At 47.7% G+C, this 23,798-nt stretch overlaps 1 protein-coding gene across 1 annotated transcript; it reads right to left on the reverse strand.

Moving 5' to 3' along the window:
• Nucleotides 1–8,650: 8,650 nt before the first annotated feature.
• On the reverse strand, nt 8,651–23,536 carry SSC4D (scavenger receptor cysteine rich family member with 4 domains). Its single transcript, XM_083479340.1, has 9 exons — nt 23,368–23,536; nt 21,242–21,313; nt 19,895–20,209; nt 17,770–17,850; nt 16,561–16,638; nt 14,887–15,198; nt 13,891–13,968; nt 11,079–11,406; nt 8,651–9,854 (listed from the first exon to the last, which is right to left on the reverse strand). Exons 1-8 carry the CDS (start codon nt 23,522–23,524, stop codon nt 11,090–11,092), a joined length of 1,410 nt encoding a protein of 469 aa, XP_083335466.1. The 5' UTR covers nt 23,525–23,536; the 3' UTR covers nt 8,651–9,854; nt 11,079–11,089.
• Between the last annotated feature and the right edge of the window lie 262 nt (nt 23,537–23,798).

Below are 23,798 nucleotides of genomic sequence, written 5' to 3' on the forward strand. Positions count from 1 at the left end.
CTGAAACAAAACTGTAGGAATTAAAATCCCACTATACTGAGTAGAAATTATCCGGGTCTTCCTGTCCCTAATGTATGGAGGGGGGATAACTTAATTCCCAAGATTTTTATAGCATAAGGATATATTCAGATTTTTTTAAATGATTTCCATGGTTGTGCCATAGAGATCTTGGCAGCCACCAGCATCCATGTCAAAAGTTCCTTTTGGCAAAACATCTCCATAGTTTTTGCCCACCTATTTAGGAGGGATAACTGGAGAGTAATGTTAATATGTGCTTTAATAATATTTTATATCTCCTGTTGAATTTTATTACAGAAGAAAGCAATCTTGTGGGCGTTCTCACCAGAGATGGAGAAAAGTCCCAGTTCAGTGATGTACTGGAAGTCATACCGTCAGTGTAAAAACTTTAAGGAACATTCTCTCACATGTACAGATACTGATTGACAATATAATAAAATCAGATATAAACACAGTTAAAACAAGTGTGTGTGTGTGTGTGTGTGTGTGTGTGTACTACCTTGACATTTCTGAAGAAAGTTAGAGCACAAAATGTGGAGGCAGCTCTGGCATTTGGCTGGCAACACCATAGCTAAGGATGCTCATCACTCACTGTTTTTTTAAATAATAATAATAATAATTTGTAAAACAAGTGACACTGAGGCTGAAGAACACCCAAAGGAAGCATACCCTCTGCCCTGAAAGCCTGTTGGCCTCACTCTAAATATATGACCATTAGCAGCAGCCCTGTGGGATAAATGTACTCTGCCCATGCTCAAGGTTCGGCTATAACATTGCTTGCCTAATGGCTGCAAGCAGGTTCTGAGATGCTCCACATGCTGGCCTGGCTCAAGCATTAGGCAGTGAGGCAGGTGCCTCAGGTGGCAGATGTTGACGGGGAGGGGCAGAATACGGGGCATGGCAGAAAAGTACTGGAAGATGGAACTGAGTATGTGTCACATGACTTGTCAAGTACCATCCCTGCTGCCCACTGGTGTGGTTAGGGTTGCCAGACCCTGTAGAGATGGCCTGAATTGTCCTGGTTGATCTAGCCAGCCCAGGTAACAGGGAGAGTGCTTGAATTTCCAGTTGGGCAAGAGCTCCTTTTTGAAAAAAAGAAACTTTTAAAGAAGATTGCACATGCAGCTTGCTTCCACACATGCACCCTCCCCATTAACTTCCATCTCTGCAAATTATTGCATAGACTCTCAGGCCACTAATAATAATAATAATAATAATAATAATAATAATAATAATAATAATAATAATAATAATAATAATTTATTTATACCCCGCCCATCTGGCTGGGTTTCCCCAGCCACTCTGGGCGGCTTCCAACGGAACACTAAAATACAATAACTTATTAAACATTAAAAGCTTCCCTAAAGAGGGCTGCCTTCAGATGTCTTCTAAAAGTTTGGAAGTTATTTTACTCTTTGACATCTGATGGGAGGGCGTTCCACAGGGTGGGTGCCACTACCGAGAAGGCCCTCTGCTTGGTTCCCTGTAACTTGGCTTCTCGTAGTGAGGGAACCGCCAGAAGGCCCTCGGCGCTGGACCTTGGCGCATAGACTCTCAGGCCACCCTCTTCCTCTCTCCCAATAAACCTTCGTCTCTGCATATTATTGCATAGATTCAATGGCATCACCAGGACCCACTGCTAGGTCTTAGGTTTGGGCTCTGAAACCTCAAGGCCTGGGATGCTCCAGACCTGACAACCACAGGCGTAAGTGGAAGACACTGTTCCCATCGCCAATCAGGTCAGAGCTCTATGCATGGAACAGGGCGGGGCAGGTAACATTTTGCCCAGCCCCGCAAGCTGGGCCAGACAGGTCCAGGTGGCTTTCAAAAGCTTTCAGAGAGCTCCGCTCCCAGTGCGCAGGATTCTCCATGCGAGAGACTTCGCCATGGCCACATGCCAAAAAGGCTCTTGGCTTCTGAGAAGCGGCAGCGATGGAGCCAGCTATGCTTCGGAAACCTGAGGTGCTGATTGCTCCAGTGACTCTGCAGCTCCTTAAAATAGCAGGCCTGTGTTACTAACAGCTCTGCGGCAGGAATGCAAGGAGAGGAGAGAAGGAGGAGGCTCAGGGGCACCAGCTGCAGCTAGCAAGACAGCCATGGGCAAAGTCCTACATCCATTATTATTATTATTATTATTATTATTATTATTATTATTATTATTATTTACCCACCCTTCACCCTAAGATCTCATGTCAGGCCACATAGCTCATAGTTAAACTATGGAACTCCCTTCCACAGGAGGCAGTGATGAGCACCAGCTACAAAAGGAGGCAGTGATGATCACCATGGAGCCAGGATTTGGTGCATACCCTCCAACATTTCTCCAATGAAAATAGGGACGCCCTATTCTATTATTGGGACGCAGGTGACGCTGTGGGTTAAACCACAGAGCCTAGGACTTGCCAATCAGAAGGTCGGCGCTTCGAATCCCCGTGACGGGGTGAGCTCCCGTTGCTGGGTCCCTGCTTCTGCCAACCTAGCAGTTCGAAAGCATGTCAAAGTGCAAGTAGATACCGTATTTTTCGCTCTATAACACGCACCCGACCATAACACGCACGTAGTTTTTAGAGGAGGAAAACAAGAAAAAAAATATTCTAAACGAAACAGTGGATATATGATTTTTGTGGTTCATGCTGTGGCCACAGACATGTGATCTGATGGTGAATTTGGGGTGACCCAGTGCAAAAATCCTGAGGATCCATGTGGATCTGTGCTTTGTAACCACGTTTTAAGTGGGGAGGGAAGGAAAAGCACTCAAGGGACAAGGAGCATGCGTGGGGTGGGTGGAGAAGGATGCTGCTAATAATGCAGAAGAGGGGTATAAAGGGAAAAGGCTCCTCTCCTCTCCCACTTTGCTCCTTTAAAGCAAGCAGGCTCTGCTTTTCTTCCTCCTCCCTGCTCATCCCCGGCTTAGCGAGCTGAAAAACTTTGCTGCTATGTAGCGAGCTGAGTGGGGAGGAGAGAGGGACTTTAAAGCAAGCAGGCTCTCTGTCCCTCTGTCCTCGCCACTCAGCGGCTCTTCTCCCGCTTTGCTGTTTCAAAGCGAGCCACGGAGGAGGGAAGGAAGGGGAACCATGGATCCTCTGCTCACGACTGCAGCAGATCCCCTCCGCCACCCGCAGGCATTCCCTCCATAACACGCACAGACATTTCCCCTTACTTTCAAGGAGGAAAAAAGTGAGTGTTATGGTGCAAAAAATACGGTAAATAGGTACTGCTCCAACGGGAAGGTAAATGGCATTTCCGTGCACTGCTCTGGTTCGCCAGAAGTGGCTTAGTCATGCTGGCCATATGACCTGGAAGCTGTACCTCGGCCAATAAAGCGAGATGAGCACCGCAACCCCAGAGTCGGTCACGACTGGACCTAATGGTCAGGGGTCCCTTTACCTTTATTCTATTATTAGTATTGCTGTTATTATTATTCCTATTTATACTCCACCCATCTGACTGGGTTGTCCCAGCCACTCTGGCCAGCTTCCAACATAAGAAAACATTCAACATTAAGAAAACTTCCCAATACAGGGCTGCCTTCAGATGGATCGGGGATCGGATAACTCCCTACCCTCCAACATATCTCCTATGTAAATAGAGACGTCCTAAGGAAAAGTGGGACATTCCAAGATCAAATCAGAAACTGGGGCGTCTTCTGTAAATCTGGGGATGTCCCTAGAAAACAGGGACACTTGGAGGGTTTGTTGGTGTAGTGGTTAGAGCGAGAGACAAAAGCTGTGTAATGAAAGTGCTAAAGACACCATCTGTGGGGAGGGAATTCTACAACTTGGGGTGGCCACAGAGGAGGCTCTTTTCTGGTACGCCAGCACCCCATAACTTCTGAAAGTGGAGATACCTACTGTTGATCTTAACCCCCCGCAGGAAAGGAGGCAGTCTGTCAGCCAGTCTCTGGGTTGAAACACCCTGCGCACAAATTTCACTCCTTTTCTAACCTGCATTTAAATCGTGTTTCTTTATCAACAAAATTAAAAATTTTCTACTGCATGCTTCAGGAACATGGAGACAGTAAATGACTGCCCCATGCAGGAGATGGAGGAGAATCTTAAGCAGTGTCGGGGGGGGGGTGGAATTACATGAATATGAGTGTTTGCCAGGTCTTGTCCATGAATTTTTGAGGGTGGTGTCAACTAGCTCCCAGTGGTGGTGAGCAGTGATTTGTGTCCTGCTCCCTGAGCATATAAAACCAACATGGCCTAAAATAAGGCTCCAGAGAGCCTTCTGCCCCCAACTGCAGACCCCCCTCCCCATTCCCAATTTTTCCTGGCTGCGTTGCCACTTCTCCTGGGAGGATAGATCGTTTTGTCCTCGTCTAAGCCCCCCTCCCTCTTGCCTGCCTGTGCCTTGCTCTGGACAGGCTGTAAATCCAGCCCGAAAATAACCTCCGGTTCTGCTTCAGACTTCGGGAAATATTCATCTCCCTCTCTGTCTTCTGGGCCACCGTTTCCTCCTAAGAGATGATGAAGCAGGAACCGTTCGATGCTATTGATCCAGGCAGATCTGAGCTGTCTGCATAAAAGGGGCTGATTAAGGTGGGCACAGAAGGTTCCATCAGGGATGTCCCTGGCTTCTGCTGAGGGGAGAGCAGACATCCCCAAACTCTGCCCTCCAGATGTTTTGGGACTACAATGCCCATCATCCCTGACCACTGGTCCTGTTAGCTAGGGATGATGGGAGTTGTAGTCCCAAAACATCTGGAGGGTTGAATTTGGGGGTGCCTGGGGTAGAGGGTAGCTGGGCAGGGGACAGAGCCGGCCCAACCATAAGGTAGGTGAGGTTGCTGCTTCAGGTGGCAGATGCCCCTCAGCAGGGATGCCAACTTGAATAAAATATGGGGCGGCAGATAACAGACCCTCCAAGTGTCCCTATTTTCCAGGGGCAGCCCTGGATTTACAGAAGCCATCCCGGTTTCTGATTTGATCCTGGAATGTCCCGCTTTTCCTTCGGACATTACCTGCATCTAGAGAAAATTACTTGAGGAGGGCACACTCTAACACCACTCCAAAGAGTCGTAAAGGTAAAGGGACCCCTGACCATTAGGTCCAGTCGTGGCCGACTCTGGGGTTGCGGTGCTCATCTCGCTTTATTGGCCGAGGCAGCCAGCGTACAGCTTCCGGGTCATGTGGCCAGAATGACTAAGCAGCTTCTGGCGAACCAGAGCAGCACACGGAAACGCCGTTTACCTCCCCACCGGAGCGGTACCTATTTATCTACTTGCACTTTGACGTGCTTTCAAACTGCTAGGTTGGCAGGAGCAGGGACCAAGCAACGGGAGCTCACCCCGATGCGGGGATTCGAACCGCCGACCTTCTGATTGGCAAGTCCTAGGTTTTGTGGTTTAACCCACAGCGCCACCCACATCCCTCCAAAGAGTCATGGCTTCCCCTAAAGAATTCTGGGAGGTGCAGTTCATTCAGTGTGCTGGGAGTTATTAAAAGACCCCTATTGCCCTCAGAGCCTCCAAGGGTCCCAATTTTCCTGGACAGTCCCAGATTAACAGAAGCCACCCCAGTTTCTGATTTGATCCTGGAATGTCCCACTTTTCCTTAGGATGTCTCTATTTTCATCAGAGAATTGTTGGAGGGCATGGAGTTAAGTGACCCCTGAGCCAAAGAGATAAGTAACTATACAACCTTTAGAAGACATCTGAAGGCAGCCCTGTATAAGGAAGATTTTTTAATATTTCATGTTTTATTAGGTTTTTATATATGTTGGAAGGTGCCCAGAGTGGCGTGGGCAACCCAGTCAGATGGGCAGGGTATAACTACTAACATTATTATTATTATTATTATTATTATTATTATTATTATTATTATTATTAAATAGGACGTCCCTATTTTTATTGGAGAAATGCTGGAGGGTATGAGCTAAGCCCTCCCCTCGTAAGCCCTCTCCTCCAAGAATCTGTCTAATTCTCTTAAAGCCATCCAAGATGGCAGCCATCACTGCCTCCTGTGGGAGGGAGTTCCAAAGTTCAACTATGCGCTGCATGAATAAGTCTTCTATCTGCCACAGGGTTGTTGTTGTGGGGATGGAATAAGGACGGGCAAACCATGTTTGTCACCTTGAGCTCCTTGGAGAAAAAAATGGGATACAAATGAATAAATTAAATAAATCAATAACCAAATAGCTCTGAAATGTGGGCGGGAGGACTGCAACTCCCCCGTGCTCTGTGCTGAGAGACCCAGTGTGGTGCAGTGATTAGTGTGTCAGACTAGAGTGCCAGACCAGGTTCTAACCTGGTAGAGTCCATGGAGCTCCCTGGCTGACCCTGGGCCAGTTACTGCCTTGAAGCCTACCTCACAAAGTTGTTGTGGGGTGAGGGAGAAACATGGATGCCATTTTGAACTCCTTGGAAAGAAAGATATGATAGTAAAAGGTAAAGGGACCCCTGACCATTAGGTCCAGTTGTGGCCGACTCCGGGGTTGCGGCGCTCATCTCGCTTTATTGGCCGAGGGAGCCGGCGTACAGCTTCCGGGTCATGTGGCCAGCATGACTAAGCCACTTCTGGCGAACCAGAGCAGCACACAGAAACTCCGTTTACCTTCCCGCTGGAGTGGTACCTATTTATCTACTTTGGCGTGCTTTCAAACTGCTAGGTTGGCAGGAGCAGGGATCGAGCAATGGAAGCTCACCCCATCACGGGGATTTGAACTGCCGACCTTCTGATGAGCAAGTCCTAGGCCCTATGGTTTAACCCACCGCGCCACCCGCGTCCCAGATGTGATACAGACATGATGAAACCTAAAATAACGCTAACGTGAACACACACTGTGCCTTTAAACAGAGAGAAACCGAGCAAGAGAGAGTTTTGAAAGGGCTTTTATTTATTCAAAAAGAACATATAAGAAAAAAAATGACATCCTGGAATATGCACACTAAAATATTAACAAAAGAATTATACAAACACTTTCTCCCCTTTTTTCCCCTTCCCGTGTTCCCGCCCCACCCAAATTACATATATTTACATGGCTGGGGGCTTTGCTTTTCACTTAGCTCCTTATTCTGAGCCAATCCTGCACTATGAGCAACAATCCCCCTTTCTCTCCTCCCCCCCCCCTTTGGCTCAGTTTACCTATTGCTAAGGCGGCCATTTCTTGCCACAGACTTTGCTTGCATTGGGTGACTGAAAAGCAATTAAGTTCTACACACAATGGAAATGCTTTCTTATATGTGGGTTGGGAGGAGGAGGGGAGTGGAGAACCCAGCACCAAACGTTAAGGAGGATTTTTTTTATTTTTTAATGAATACGGCTGTAGTCCTGTGCCCACTTACCTGGCAGTAAGTCTTGGGTACCTGAAAGGGGCTTGCTTCTGTGTAACCATGGATTACTCAGGTTGATCCAGGGGCTGCAGAAGAGGAGGGCTATAGATCGCTTGCGGGGGGCAAATTCCCGCCTGTTTATAACACCTTGCTTTCAGAATTCGCATTGGTTGCCAGTCTGCCATGGGGCCGACTTCAAGGTACTGACATATATGTTCCTACACTGTTTCAGGACCTGGTGACTTGAGGGTCCGCCTTATCCCTTACACACCCAGCGTGGGTCAAAGATCTCAAAAGCCTGCGCTGCAGCAGGGCCTTCAACGTGGCGGCCCCTGCTTCTGTGGAACAGAATTCTCATTGGCGCCCTCTATCTGCGCTTTCCAGAAACAATCCGGATGGATGGAAAGCTCTCTGCCTTAGGCATGTGGCTTTTTAAGACCTCTCTTTAGTTATTTGTTTGTACTGCTTAAAAAAACCGTTTTCCGTTGCTTTCATGGCTGGTTTGCAAGTCACATTGAGACTCGCCTGGGAGGTGTTTCATAAACTGAATGGAATGGTAATTCCACCGCTGAGCCTGCGTGCTGCTCCCTGGAAGGAGGATATGTGTCTGCTTAGCCTTAGATATTCTAAATAAGAATTAAGAGGAGGAAAACAGAGCTTACAGGCATGTTTCTTTTCTCTCCCTCCATAGATTCGGAGCACCCAAAACTGCAAAGGGGCTTTAACCCTTTCTTCATTTCAGGGGAATCGCAGAATTGTCACGTTGGAAGGGACCTTAAGGGTCATCTAGTCCAACCCCCTGCAATGCTGGGGCTCCATGGTAGAGCCCTTGCTTCGCATGCAGAAGTTCTCAGGTTCAGTCTCCAGCATCTACTTTCCTTTGCTGTTGCAAAGACAAATTTCTGGTGTTTTCCCTTCTTCTATTCATTCTGAATGCGTGTTAGAGATTATTCCCGATAAAATGGTTTCAACTCCATCAAATCCTGGGAGATGTAGTTTGTTAAAGAGGTGCCTATTCCCCTCACAGTGCTACAATTCCCATAGTAAGGGCCAGCCCTCCCATGAGACCAGGTAAGCAACCGCCTCAGGCGGCAGGATCCACAGGGGCAGAAGATACGGATATAGATCTTTATCCCGCCCCGCCCCCCCCCTTGTTCCTGATGTAGATCTTGACTCACCCCTTCTTCCCCTCCTCCCCTGGCAGGGAATTGGGTGCCATTTGGTGGTTTGCCTCAGGTGACAAAATGTCTTGGGCCAGCCCTGCCCATAGTGGCTTAACAATCAACCCCTCTTCAATAAAAAATAATAGGTATTTTTATTTTAATTGGATTATGATTGGAGATGTTAACTGGATGTTAACTGGATTTTTTTATTGGAAAATTAATAAAAATGTTCTTCAAAGGGAGTTCTGGGGTATGTATCTCTGTGAGGGCGTTAGCAGTCTCCTGACGACTCCCAGCACCCTTAACAAACTACAGCTCCCAGTTTTCTTTGGGGGAAGTTTGTAGCTGGTTAAGCATGCAGAGAATTGACAGGGTACCCTCCAATTCCCTTCACAGAGAACATTATGATGCTACCTCAAAGAGTCATGGCTTCCCCCAAGAATTCTGGGAGCTGTTGTTTGTTCAGGGTGCTGGGAATTATTAGGTGGCCCCCTTTTTCCTCACAGAGATACAATTCCCAGAGTTCCCCATGAAGAAGGATTGACCGTTAAACCACTTTGGGAACCATGACTCATTAATGCGCATACCCTCCAACATTCCTCTGATGAAAATAGGGACGTCCTGAGAAAAAGTGGGACATTCCGGGATCATTCTGGGATGGCTTCTGTTAATCTAAGACTGCCCTGGGAAATAGGGACCCTTGGAGGGTCTGAGAACAATAAGGGTCTTCTAACAACTTCCAGCACCCTGAATGAACTCCATCTCTCAGAATTCTTTGGGGGAAGCCATGACTCTTTGAAGAGGTGTCCAAGAGTGCTTTCAATGGATGGTGTTGTGAGTGTGGTCTGGGACTCCCGCTACATCTCTCCGCAGCGCCTCAGGCCTGCTCTGCGTCCTCCTCAGGTGCTTTGTCCTGGCTGCAATGTGTCCTTAAGCCATGAACTGACCACTTGCTTCGCTGGATGATGGAGAAATGTACATGCAAAGGTGTAGAAACCTCTGGCAGGTTTTGTCCACCATTGGAACACAGCCTGCTAGCCAAAGGAAAGAATCCTGTCCTTTGTGTCATCCTCCCCCCCTTTTTGTCTGTGCCCTGCCCCGCCACCAGTACCTGGCCCCCAGCAGACTACTCCATGAGGGAATGTGGCCCTCGGGATGAAAAGGGTCCCCCACCCCCTGACTGAGGCGACGAGCGAAAAGCAGCCTTCCTGGCTGCAGCAGTGGGGTAGAGGGTGTTCTCTATGTGCAGTACGTACACCAGTTTTTATACAGAGATTTACACACGTGTACACAGGCACACACAAAGGCACCATTGGAACGAGAAGGTTTCAGCCACCGTCGGAGGAAGCTGAGGCTCCCACAGCTGGAGCGCTGTCCTTGCGAGGTCTGGCGACACCCATCTGAAAGAGGAAGGGCCCATTTTGCCCAGTTAATTTGAGATGAGGCAGGGACCGCTCCCGAAACAAGCTTATTGTTTAAAACGGAGAGCGGGAAGGTAGCCAGACTCAAAGGCATCCGCCTCCGCCGCCTCCAACCCCATACCTGTGGCTGGTCCTGCCTGTCTGACAGGGCCTGATGGTTCCTTTGCAAATGCTTGGGAATCCACTTTATTTTTAAATAGGTAGCTTCATTTTACATTTCTGCAAAGGCTCTTCAGATGAAATGGCCACAGGCAACTCACAACTTAGGCGCATTTAACTTGCACGCATTCAGCTTTATGCACTTGCCCCCCAAAAAAAAATAAATAAAGGGGGGGTTGGAAATGGGGAGGGCATCTGGGGGAAAGGACTTTGGAAACCCCACCTGCCATTGAAAACACAATACACGATTTTGGCTTTATGCATTATCCCCAGAGCATAACCCCAGCATGAGTTGAGAGTCGCTGTATTCTAAAATAGGGATGCTGCTTTCCGAGAAGTTCTAGCTTGTTGGCATATTTCTGCTGAACAGCACCTAACTGAAATCAATTTTGTTGTTGTTGTTGTTTTTCATTTTAATCCATCCATTCCCAGCCTTAGGTTCACTCATAAATCCATCCCACCCTGTTTCTGCATTAATCTTTTATTTATTTACTTACTTACTTACTTACTTACTTACTTACTTACTTACTTACTTACTTATTTAATGCACTTATGTTTGACTTTTCAAATAAATAACTTAATACAAGTTATTTCTTTGACAAGTCCAATTTAATTGCACAGCCCAGAAATCCTATAGCCGATTGTGTTGGGAGTGCAGAGGCACAGGTCATTCCGTTTGTACCTTAAGGGTTAATTCTGTCCCTATTGAAACGGAGGTGTTGCTTAGCAACCAGGCAGGTCACCTGATCCACGTGGACTCACTCGCAGCTCTGGTGGCGCTGCAATACAGGCAAGAGTTGACTGTCAGGGTCCACCCCTGCTTAGACCTGGAACCCGAGGTCAAGGAGGAGGAGCAGGATTCCCCCAAGCAGACCCACACACCCTGCCACTGACCCTTTGGACCCAGACGTCTCCTCGTCCAGTTCTTGGCCAGCTCTCTCAAGGTAGCACCCCCTACCCATCAACCCCAGCAGATAAGCTGCATGCAAGCCTCCTTGGGAACAGGGGAAGCGCATGCCAGCCTTTGCCTGGATCAGGCCGTACCTTCCGGCTCATCACAGGAGCCTGCAGAGAGCTCCCGCGTCTTCTGAGTGGTCGCAGTTGTGCACGTTCCAGCGGATGTGGGAGCAGCGCAGCAGGGAGCTCTCGTCGCCTTTGCACTTGAGGTTGTCGAGGAAGATGTAGCCGGTCCCTTGGCCGTAGCGGGCCTCCCCCCAGGCGGCCAAGGCCCCCCCACAGCCCAGTTGCCTACACACCACCTTCACATCCTTGAGGTCCCAAGCGTCGTCGCACACCGTCCCCCACTGAGACAGGTAGAACATCTCCACCCGCCCTTCGCAGCGGTGGCTCCCGTTGACCAGACGAAGGAAGCCTGCAATGTGGGAAACAGAGGGGGGTGGGTATCACGAGGCTTAAGTGAAGCTCCCCCCCCCCAAAAAAAAAAAACCAAATCTGTGCCCCACCAACTCAATGGCTGTGCCACCGGCCACCACCCAGTTTCCCCTGTTGCTCCTCAGATGAGACAATAATGCGCTTTGCACAATGTTACTTTTTTCCCCTGCATGCCACAACAGCTGCGAGAATATTGCTAGCGAAGAATTGGAAGAAACAAGATTTACCAACTATAGAGGAATGGCAGATGAAGATGATGGACTATATGGAACTTGCCAAACTGACCGGGAGACCAGAGAGAAGAGACGGTGGAAGAAGATTGGAAGAAGTTTAAGGAATATTTGAAAAAATATGTTAATATTTAAATCTTAGTATAGCTTTGGAAGTGGATTTAGGCTGTAGGGTTAGAAGTAGAAGATAGTGTATTTTAAAATAGTATTATTTGCAAGTGATAAAATGTGGAGATTTTTATGGTTAAAGTAACTGTGAAAAAAATATGGTTAGAAATTATGATATATGTAAACTGCTAAAGATGAGGTAAAATGAAAATCAGATAGGGGGACTTGGGGAAGCCCACCTAACAATGTTTAGAAAAAATAAGAATAAAACAAGAGTCTTTTTGTATTGCTTGCTTTCCTGTTTGTGTTGTTTATTGTGTTATAAAATGAATAATTTTTTTTGAAATAATAATAATGCGCTCTGCACAAGCTCAGAGTTCCTCCAAAGAGGAGTCTGTCCACCGCACCTCTAGACCGTTCACTGCTCTGGCTGTGAACAATTTCTCTGGCATCTTTATGCAAATCTGTTCCCCCACCTACCGTAAGGGGAATCTTCTGGTTCCTGTTACTCGGAGTGCATTAAGGATATTAGGAGAATCTGCTTATTCAGACTGTATTAAGGACGTGTCAAGAATGCTTGTGCAGGGAAAACTCAGCCTCAAGCGAGCCCGATAGAGAGCAGGTACCCTCTTATTCCTGCTGAATCAGGCATTCAGCTCAAATAACACAGGCACACTTTCCCTCTGAGAATGTGACTTAATATCTATGTATGTGTAAAGCTAAGCAAGGGAATACCTGTGTCCTTTTCAGGCCTGGGGGGTTCAACTTTTGTGGGCCACTGTTCTGTTTGATCAAGCAAAGGCACCTCATCCATCACAATACTGTGGGGGTTTTTTAAGCTAATACTGCACAACACAGAATCAGGAATCAGGATGTCCTTAGCTGATTGGAGAACTGTGCCAAAACTAACAAAATGAATTTCATCGGGGACAAATGTAAGGTTCTGCACTTTGGCAGGAATAATGAGATGCACAAATATAAGATTGGGGGGGGGGGCACCTGGCTTACCAGTAATACATGCAAAAAGGGTCCAGGGGTCATAGCAGACCCCAGGCTGAACATGAGTTAACAGTGCGATACAGCAGCAAAAGCATCTAATGTGATTCCAGGCTGCATCAGCTGACATATAATGTCTAGATCATGGGATGTCATAATCCTGCTCTATTCTGCCTTGGTCAGATCCCACCTGGAGTCCTGGGACCAGTTCTGGGCACCACAGTTCAAGAAAGACATAGACAAGCTAGAAGGCAGGCAGAGAGGGAGACCAAGATGATGAAGGGTCTCTACTGGTTTGATGGCATGCATCTTTCGGATGCGGGAAATGATATTTGGCTTACTGATATAACAAAGGGGGTAAGGGATTGGTTTCAGGCATGAGAGTATTGGCAGCGAGCGATTGCTCGTGTGGCGGTAGGCATTGGTAAGAAGGGGTTAAGAGGGTGGGTGGGGGAACGCCATCACCTCCCCCCAGAGAATGAAGGGTGGTCCGATAAAGGACTCTGGGGGGCGTGGCCCTGTCCGAAGCCTCGCCCCCGAGCGGTGACCTGGGGGAGCTCCTAGTTGACGTGCCTCGGCGGGAGACTCCCCCAATATAGTGTTAACCCTTCCCTGTGTCTCCAGCAAATGGGCTGGAGCCGGATAGTCGTTAGGACCAATGCCTAAGCCAATGCCTCTCATTCCTGAATTCAATAAAGTTGTGGCCTAATTCGCCCATTTAACCTTAAACCATGGTGTCTCGTGTCTTTATTTATCCTGGTGGGGGGCGGGAACTCGTCACGCAAAGACATAGACAAGCTAGAAGGCAGGCAGAGAGGGAGACCAAGATGATGAAGGGTCTGGTAACCAAGCCTTGTGAGGAATGTTTGAGGGAGTTGGGTATGTTTAGTCTGAGGAAGAGAAGACTGAGAGGGAGATATGATACCCATCTTCAAATACCTGAAGGGCTGCCACATGGAAGGCAGTGCTCAGAAAAGACAACCCCTCTTCTGTTACCATAGTGCTGCCCCCTGAGAAATCTTGCCCTAGGCAGCCACCCAGAGCAGCCTCTTGCCCTGTTCCTGCCAAACACCAGGAATTTCAGCTGAGAGTCAGCAAGCGGGGAGCCAGAGGCCCTGTGCCCCACATACCATCCTTGGGACGTGTGGTGGTTGATGTGGTGGTGGCAAAAGGGTCTTCTTGGAAGAGATCTCCAGATTCTTCTGCACCTGGGACCAGGGAAAAAGCAAGGGGTACATTTAACAGCATAGAGACACGCACCCCACACACATCCCACAGAAAGGCACTGGGAAGTGCAGTGCAGTGGTTAGAGTTGCACTAGGACCTGGGAGACTGGGGTTCAGGGACCTGTACTAGGACCTGGGAGACCCCACTTAGCCAGGAAGCTCACTGAGTGACCTTGGAGTCAGTCACAGCCTCTCAGCCTAATCCACCTCACAGGGTTGTTGTGAGAATAAAATAGGGCAGGAAGTATGCGTGCCACTTCGAGCACCTGGGAGGAATGGTGGAACAAGACAATAAAATACCCAACCTTGAAAGTTTATTTAGAAACAAAAACACTGACTTCATAGAGAATTGGAAAGTTGGAAGGGCCATCTATTCTAGTCCAACTTCCTACCATGCATTTTTATTTTAATTTTTACAAAGTGGCGCCTGTGACAAGGAGCATTTGTCCTGATTCCCTCGTGAGCCGTTTACATGTCTTGCTGTTAATCATTTATTCATCCCACACTTTTCAATGCATTATTTCTCAGTCATTTTCCACACCACAAAAAAGTCTGCTGTGTGTGTGTGTGTTTTATGTGGATTTGTTGTGCTGGGGTGACAAAAGAACTTTGGTCCCCTTTAATCACGCAGAATAAAGATAAACACAGAACTCCCTCCTGCAAAAGACTGTCAGCTTGGGGGCATCCCAGGGGAACCTGCACTGTTTACATTTTATAACACCAGGTTATTTCTCTCTCCCAAAATTCTCTGATCCACTGGAGGTTTTGGAGAGTTGCCTGTCCGGGATTCATTAGCTGTGATTCCTGCACAGCAGGGGGTTGCACTAGATCACCCTTTGGATGGGGGGCTTCCAACCCTACGATGAAACCACAACCCCTCCTTTCCCCCGTCCCTCTCACCTCTGCATATGACGCCGGCGTCTTCGTGGTGCCCGCAGTTGTGCTGCCCCCACCCCAGGTTGAAGCAGTCGGACAGGTCAGTCTCCGTGCCGGCGCAGTCCACGTTGTCCAGGAGGATGGGTCCAGTGCCGTAGCCAAAGTAGCCCAGCACGGTGGCCACCACCGCTGAGCCGCAGCCCACCTGCCGGCAGACCACCTGGGCGTTGGGGAAGTCCCAGTCGTCATCGCAGACCGTCCCCCAGGAGTCCCCGTACAGGACTTCCACCCGCCCTTGGCAACTGCTGTTCCCGTTTGCTAGTCGTATGCCACCACCTGCTGGTCAGAAAGCGGAAGGGGAGAAAAGGCCGGAGTGACTTCTGGAAGGTAGTGGACTCTCCTTCCTTGGAGGTTTTTAAGCAGAGGTTGGGTGGCCATCTGTCAGGGAGACATTAGAGGAGATCCCTGCATTGCAAGGGAATTGGACCAGATGGCCCTCGGGATCCCTTGCAACTCTACAACTCTATGCAACTCATCCCCCACGTCCACTTTTCCTTTGATTTGGGACCTTGTGGACATTCCAGCTCCTGGTTTTTCTCTCTCCCCTGTTTCACATTTTCAGAGAGTGGCAAGAGTACCGGCAAGAGGCCTTGACCCTCATGAATTCTGTTGTTTTAGAAACGGCCTGTATCAATAGTTGCTGGGTAGCTGAGTTGGTTAGGGAGTGGTGCAAATAATGCCAAGGTTGCAAGTTTGATGCCTGTATGGGAGAGCTGCATATTCCTGCATTACAGGGGGCTGGACTAGATGACTCTCAAGCCCCACTTCCAACTCTACAATTCTATGACTATGATTCTAAGCAAGGGGCCTCAGTGCCCATGCACAAACTTCTACAGACAACATGCACCTGCCTCCTCCTCCCACCCTTTCAGAGATGCAGAGAATAGGGACTGGGACTTGGAGGAAGTTCAGCGCTAGCAACTCACACCAGCATAGTGTATGGAGGTGGAAACAGGAGCAGTGGTTTACCAAGGACTGGGAAATAGGGGCTGCCTAAACAGGGAAAGCTGGACTATAGAAACCTGCCATTGGGGGTGGGGCTGTGGCTCTAAATGTATTGCTGAACTACAACTCCCATCATCCTTGTCTGCTGGCCACACTTGCTGGGGCTGATGGGAATCATAGTGCAACAACACCAGGAGAGCTCAGGTTCCTGGTCGCTTAAATGGACACAAAGTGGATGTTATGGGATGAGAGAGGAAACACCAGGGCTTCATCCTTCCTGCTCCTGGGTCTGTTTTCACATTGTCTGAAATAAACACCTTCCCATCAGTGAGGCGTCCCCCTCAGCCTCCAGCTCTCTCAATCTCTTCTTTGCAGTTTTTTTTTTTAATATTTATTAGAGTTTCCAATTTTTTACAAACAAAAAGAAAAAAGCAAACATAAAAACATTAAAAACACATAAATTTCACAACTTATTTTCTCATAACATATTTCCCCGACCTCATACCTCCCCTTCTTGTATATCCAGTTCAAATTATTTATACAGCAAATCCTTATCTCAAAGCATTACAGCTTAAAAAGAAAAGAAAACACCTTACTTTCTCTCCAACATCTTAGATTATTATAACTTTATCTTTGCAGATTTTTACATCTCTGATGAAGCTTTATTCCCATCGACAAAGGGCAAACACTTACTTCTTCTTTCTAGCAGGAGAAGGGCTGAGGTCACCATCATCTCAGTCTCAGGAGAAGGCTGATCTCGACCATCTGTGACTGCAAAAAGACATATCCTGTCATCACAGCAACATCCAGCCTCCAATTATATCTCACCAGTTGCCTTTGGACACAGATGGGCAAGCCACGAGGCAGGAAGGCAACACTGTGTTTTGGCCTCAGCTTCTGGGACTATGTTTTTAACTGCACCTCTCCTGCTGGTCCTTTAATAGAGATTTGATCTGCAGCTTTCAGGACCCCAATTTCCAAGCGGTGAGAGACTCCGGGGTGCCTGCACTTGCCTAGGGTTTGGTTTCCTGGGAATGAAGGTCAGAGGAGATGGTGGTGTCTTTAGGGTATATTGTTTTATTTACATATATATACAGTCTGAGCAAAGGATGGAAGGGCTCGTAGCATCAACACCCCACCAGATCTTGCTTCCTCATTCAATTCCAGGGAAGCCCCAAACTCACAGTTTTGGGTCCAGCAGATCAAGGCATGTCTCTGTATCTCCAGCTTCCAGCAGCAGTCAAAAACTTTCTCCCTGACCCCCACATAAAGTCCCCCTTGGCCTGCTGTTCTCCATCCTAGGAGGAGGTTGCATTCAGGCAGGTGAGGTGGGGAAAGGCCCACCCATTTGTCTCTATGGCAACAGAGCAGCCTCTTTGGACATGTGCATGGCAGTACTCAACTGGCTAGGCTCAGGCCATTATCTTACAAAGAAACTTGTCTGACTGGTTCAACAGCCTTTTCTAATAGACTCTAAACTTCACTAGGTACAGGATCACAGGCCTAGAAGGGCCCCACAGGTATCATCCAGACTGACCCTCCAGACCTATAACACTACTGTATATTTCTGCGTAGTGGAAAGTTTCATTTCAGGTTTGACCCTTCCCCAGTAACAATGGGTCAAATATGGTTCTCTTCCCATTGCACCAGATTGGGGTTGGAGTGCAGAACTGGCTTGTGCATCTATGACAGGGGTGGGGTTAGGATCTGAAGCCTGGTGGATCTAACTAGGCCCCCACAGGCCAAAAGTTCTCCACCACCAATCTATGATCACAACCAGCATTGTCCCAGGTGTGCAGATAACACGAGTGTGCTCCTATATCTTTGAAATCATGGAAACATAAACTGTCCCCGTTGGGGTTTTGTGGTGGGTGGGTTTAGCAACAGCAGCTTCTCCCTTACCTGTGACTGTATCAGTGAATGTCTGTTCATAGTTGGGAGCCACTGAGGTGGTGGCAGCTGTGGTCGTGGTCATCCCGAGACCTAGAAAGAGACAACAATAGGTCATCAATCAAAGCAAGTCAGTGAATTTAATGTTTTATTCAAGAAACCCAAATGGTGCAGGCCTAGAATTTCCAGCAGCTCTTCCCAGTAGGTCTTGCCCCAGTGAGGCAGTTGCAAACACTGAAGGTCCCCTGCCTTCCCACCACTCCCTAAGATTCCTCCTCTGCCAGGTCTTTCCCAAGCAATCTTAGGCTCCTTCGTCTAGTCTCTCATTGCTCTGCCCTTTTCACTCCGCATGTTCTGGGAGACCAGGGGAAAGAGGAGCTGTTCACAGCAGGAGGGGGAGACTCCCTGGATTCTTCAGCGGCCTGCCTCCACTCTGTCTCTTGATCTCCCTCCTCTCCTGCCTCAGATTCTGTACAGCTCTCTGCCCTAGCCTCTTGCTGCTCACTAAACCCTGTTGCTTCTTCAGCTTCCGACACATCCTCCTCGCCTCTTCTTCCTCTCTCCACGCATTGTTGTTCCACCACCACTTCCCTGGCTCTGAGCCTTCTCCCCCCGGGGGTTCCCTTGGGGGTTCCCTGGCTGGTGCCTCCCCTCCAACTCCTTTGCATCCAGCCAGTCCACGGCACTGTGGTTCCTTAAATGTGCTGAGAGTTGTTAGGAGGTCCCATAGTCCCCTCAGGGAATGACAATTCCCAGAGTTCCCTGGGAAGAGGGCTTGATAGAGTGGTTTAACAAGGAGCCAGGAGCCAGGGTGTCAGGCTCTGATCGACAGGATTGCCCTTTTAAGGCCTTCCTCCCCTCGGGAAAGGGGTGGGTCCTAGGATGAGTTTCCTGGTCTCTGGGAAAATGAAAGGCCTCGTTCCATCCCTAGATCTTGCTAGTAGAGCATGAGACTCTATATCTCCAGGTTGTGTCTTCGAGCGCCACGCCCACATTGGGCAAAAAGATTCCTGCCTTGTAGGGGGCTGGCACTAGGTGACACTTGTGGCCCTTTCCAACTCTATGGGAGCAAATCTTGGCGCTCTCCAAGGTTCTGCACAGGGTGGATTTGATTTAAATCAAATCAATTTAAATCACGATTTAAATCACTAGTCAGTAAGACTTGATTTAAATCTTTTTTTAACAGAAAGACTCATTCTTGCTGGTATAATCTTAATATTTACAACCAGATGAAGGTTTCATTTTTGGAATAATAAATTTTCAGAGTAGTTTTTACAGTTATATCAAAAATTACTGATTTGGTTATACTATTAGAAAAACATAGATAATTATAAAATTATTGTGAGGTTTAATAAGTTAACTGTTTACATTTGGACAACTTTTCTGCTGTACTTTATTGGAAGGAGAAAAATAATCATTTCCTTAATAACAATTTAAACAATTTATTTAACTAAAACAATAACATTATAGCATATGTATCCATGTTTGTTAACTGATGTGGTTAAACGGGGTTTTTTTTTAAAAAATAAAAAACCTTAGACTGAGTTTTAGCACACATGAAAAACTTAAAACAAATCCTTATTTCCTGATGAATAGCCTTTGGACCATAAAGTAAGTTATGTAGAAAACTATATTTGGAAAGATTTTTCATCCAAAAGCATTTTATTTTAAAAATACGATTTAAATTTTAAAAAATCCAATTTAAATTTTAAAAAATCTGATTTAAATTTTTAAAAATCCGATTTAAATTTTAAAAAATCTGATTTAAATTTTTAAAAATCTGATTTAAATTTTAAAAAATCAATTTTTTATATATTTTTTAAAAAACATCATTGATTTTTATCCACCCTGGTATTGTATTGCCTTGCTAGGCGTTCACAGGAAGCTGCCTCACATGGAGTTAAACTATAGATACATCCAACTCAGTATTGTCTACACTGACTGGCAGCTCCCCACGGTTTCAGGCAGGATTCCTTCCCCCCCCCCCCAGCCCTACCTGGGGATGCTGCTGGGGACTGGATCTGCGGCCTCCTGCCTACAAGCAGATGTTCTAACCACTAGACTACAGCACTTCCCACACAGGGCGGCTGCCCACTTCGCCTGCCCGGCTGCCCCAAGCCCTGAGGGGTCCACTCACCTGAGCAGATGACACCAGCATCCTCGTGGTGACCACAGTTATGGATGCCCCAGCCCAGGCTGTAGCAGGCTGAGAGGTGCGGCTCGCTCCCGTCGCAGTTCACGTTGTCGAGGAGGATGCGCCCCGTGCCGTAGCCGAAGTAGGCATTGGTCCTGTAGTCTACGGCGTGCCCGCAGCCCACCTGCTTGCACACCACGGCCGCATCGCTCAGCCCCCAGTCGTCGTCACACACCGTGCCCCAGTTCCCTTTGTAGAATATCTCCACCCGGCCCTGGCAAGAGTTGGCACCACTCACCAGCCGGATGCTCCCATCGCCTGGAAGAGGGATAGGGAGAGTCAGGGTACAAATTGTAGACTTGGAAGGGACCCCGGGGGTCATCCAGCCCACCTCCACTAAGGGGAGCCCAAGAAAGGAACCTGCATTTTAGTAGTGGCACAGTGCAGGTGTTTTTCATTTTATTTTAATTTCTATACCACTTTTAATAGGGATGCGGGTGGCGCTGTGGGTTAAACCACAGAGCCTAGGACTTGCCGATCAAATCCCCGCAACGGGGTGAGCGCCTGTTGCTCGGTCCCTGCTCCTGCCAACCTAGCAGTTCGAAAGCACATCAGTGCAAGTAGATAAATAGGTACCACTCCGGCGGGAAGATAAACAGTGTTTCCGTGTGCTGCTATGGTTTGCCAGAAGCGACTTAGTCATGCTGGCCACATGACCCGGAAACCGTACACTGGCTTCCTCGGCCAATAAAGCGAGATGAGCACCGCAACCCCAGAGTCGGTCACGACTGGACCTAATGGTCAAGGGTCCCTTTACCTTTACCTTTTACTGCTTTTAATAAAAATCTCAAAGCGGTTTACAGCATATTAAATCAATAAATCAATAAAACATTAGCCGGGTGATGTTCCTCTGGCCTCACAAGGAGCCTCTTCAGTAGGGCTGGTACATGTGGGTCCTGCCCCCTAGGCCAGGTGGAAAGGGCCTTGCAGGGAGCAAGGGGATGGGGACTATCTCTCCTTTGTTTCCCCATTACTGGTAGCCGCGGCATCAGCTGCTACAGCAGGAGAAAGGGGACAAATAGTTTCTCTCCTTCATTGCCTCTCCTGCAGTTGCAGCACCTGGTAACCAGGGATGAGGAAGGCAACCAGTAGCAGCAACAGCCTCTCATCACACTGCCGTTTGCAGCGCCACCTGTTGGCAGTCATAAGAACTGCAGCTTGATGAGACCTTTACATTTTTATTGTAAGTTAAGATATGAATAACAGCAACACTATGTACATGTATCGTGTTGCTATTGCGAATCGTGCTAGCCGAGGACAGCTCCTCATGTGAATCCAAAAAGCACTCACTTTCCCCATTTTGCAACGAGGCGGTGGCTGCTTTGCTGATTGGTCCTCTGGATGCTTGGGTGGGCAATAGCTCTGCAAAAACAAACAACCCAACAGAAGGATGAACATCAGTCAATCATCTCCATCAACAGTATCTGCTTGCCCTCTGCTATGCATGCAAACATGTATACCTCCAACCTTTTAAGCAGGGCCAGCCAACTTGTTCAATTAATTTCTTAGATAAATCCATTGTGCTTGATGACATTTGACTGCCTATTAGAAGTAGTAGTAGTAGTAGTAATATTTATTAGTATTTCCTGCCTTTCACTAACAGGTCTCAGGGTGGGTTACAATGGGCTCCTTCATTTTATTGTTTCTGATACCAGCTAAAAATGTTTTTATTCAGGCACACCTGTAATTTTATTAGGTACATTTGTTTTTTTCCCCTATAAAACTGTTGATTTTATCTATATTTCACTTTTAACAAACGTCTGCTTGTCTTTAAAGTATGTTGATTTCATCACTATTTTCTGATTAAGATTTTATGTAAACAACTTAGAGGCGGGCTTTCATATCATTTAAATGATGTCCAAATGTCATGGGCTGGCTGGATGCAGAGGAATGGTGGGAGAAACCAGCTGGGGAACCCCCAAGGGAGGAAGGCTCAGAGCCAGAAGATTGGAGGTGGGATGGTGAGAAGGAGAAGGAGACTGGGAGGAGGTGGTGTCAGAAGCTGAAGAGGCAACAGGGTTTAGTGAACAGGAAGAGCTGTGGAAGAGCACAGTTCAGACTCCAAGGCAGAAGCAGAGGCCAGGGATTCTCAACCTCCTACTGCTCCCCTCCTGCTGGCCTCCTAGAACACACAGAGAAATTACCATATTTTTTGCTCTATAAGACTCACTTTTTCCCTTCTAAAAAGTAAGGGGAAATGTGTGTGCGTCTTATGGAGCGAATGCAGGCTGAGCAGCTATCACACAAGCCAGAACAGCAAGAGGGATTGCTGCTTTCACTGTGCAGCGATACCTCTTGCTGTTCTGGCTTCTGGGATTCAGAGTATTTTTTTTCTTGTTTTCCTCCTCCAAAAACTAGGTGCGTCTTGTGGTCTGGGGCGTCTTATAGAGCGAAAAATACGGTAAATGGGCAGAGCAGAGGGTGGTTGTGTGCAGACCCAGCCTGAGACTGCATGGGAAAGACCCTGGAGAGAAGGAGTGTGAGCCCCTCCATCCTATGCTCAGGTGGTATATATCTGTAAATAAAACCATATATCCTAAAGACACCACAGTCTCCACTGACATTCATTCCAAGGAAACTGAACCTGGAAGTCTTTCAGCATTCAGAGATTGGGGTGTTTGTACAAATATATAGGACCACTCTATTTTGTAACTGATCTTAATATTGTATTTTTAAATTACTGTAACCCACCCTGCAACCTCATGGTGGGGGGGAGGTAAGAAATCAAAACAGCAGTCAAACAAATGTGGGATCCTTCATTCTACACCTTTAGGCACCAGGCAAAAACGTCCCTTTTTAACCAAGCCTTTGGTTGACCTGATCAACATCCCATACCCTTTTAAAATGTTGCTCTTTATGGGAGGGGGTATTATTGGATTATTGCTTTTATTTTTATTTTATATACTGTGATCTTTTTATGTGACCTACCCTGAGACCTCTGAGTATAGGGCAGTATATTAATAATCATCATCATCATCATCATCATCATCATCATCATCATTTTCTCTTTAGAAATATCATTTAATCCCCATGCAATTTTATTACCGTCATAACTTTTTATGTTTCTATCCAGCCTATCCTCCACCCTGTTTAAGATACACAGGGTTCCTTAGTGGTGTCCCCTGCAGGACAGTGCGGTGCAGTGGTTAGAGTGTCAGGCAAAGACCTAAGAGACCAGGGTTAAAAGCCCACACTTGGCCATGAAGCTCACTGGGTGACCTCTGGCCAGTCGCTGACTTCCTGTAGCCTAACCTACCTCACAGGGTTGTTGTGAGGATTAAATGAGGATGGGAGAACCATGTGCCCCACCTTGAGCTCTGGGGAGGGGGAAAAGGTGGGATATAAATGCAGTAAATAAGCCTGCTTCACCCCTCTCCCTCCTGCTACCGCCACCAGACAGACCCAAACCTTTGTACCATTACAGGTGACAGCCACGTCCTCATAGTGGTAACAGTTGTGGATGCCCCAGCCATGGCTGCTGCACTCGCTGAGGGCTGCCTCTCTGCCTTTGCAGTCCACGTTGTCTAGGAAGATGGGCCCACGCCCCTGGCCGAAGGAGAGGGTGGCCGGCATGGCAATGGCATGGCCGCAGCCCAGCTGGCGGCAGACCACGTTGGCATCCACGATGTCCCAGTCGTCGTCACACACCGTGCCCCAGGTGTTGTTGTAGAAGATCTCCACGCGTCCTTGGCAGCGGCTGCGCCCATTGACTAGCCGGACCTCTGGGAGAACAAGGCCAGTCCATTAGAGCAAATGGGACAACACCCTGCCAAACTCAACCTGCCCCCCCTTGCCTGCCTGCAGTGTAGAATTGCCTGCCACGTTCCTCCTCCTTAGTCCCAGCGTT

Source organism: Podarcis liolepis (genome assembly GCF_965112155.1).
Source record: "Podarcis liolepis genome assembly, chromosome: 16".
Lineage (NCBI taxonomy): Eukaryota > Metazoa > Chordata > Lepidosauria > Squamata > Lacertidae > Podarcis > Podarcis liolepis.

Bases quoted from the DNA above. Each gene is read 5' to 3' on its own strand.
- SSC4D (XM_083479340.1), bottom strand. From the start codon at position 23,524: ATGCCGGCCACCCTCTCCTTCGGCCAGGGGCGTGGGCCCATCTTCCTA. The intron at 21,314-23,367 runs GTACAAAGGTTT...TTGTTTTTGCAG, and splicing joins CGTGGCTGTCACCTGTAATG to AGCTATTGCCCACCCAAGCA. The intron at 20,210-21,241 runs GTGAGTGCTTTT...TCCCTCTTCCAG, and splicing joins CTCGTTGCAAAATGGGGAAA to GCGATGGGAGCATCCGGCTG.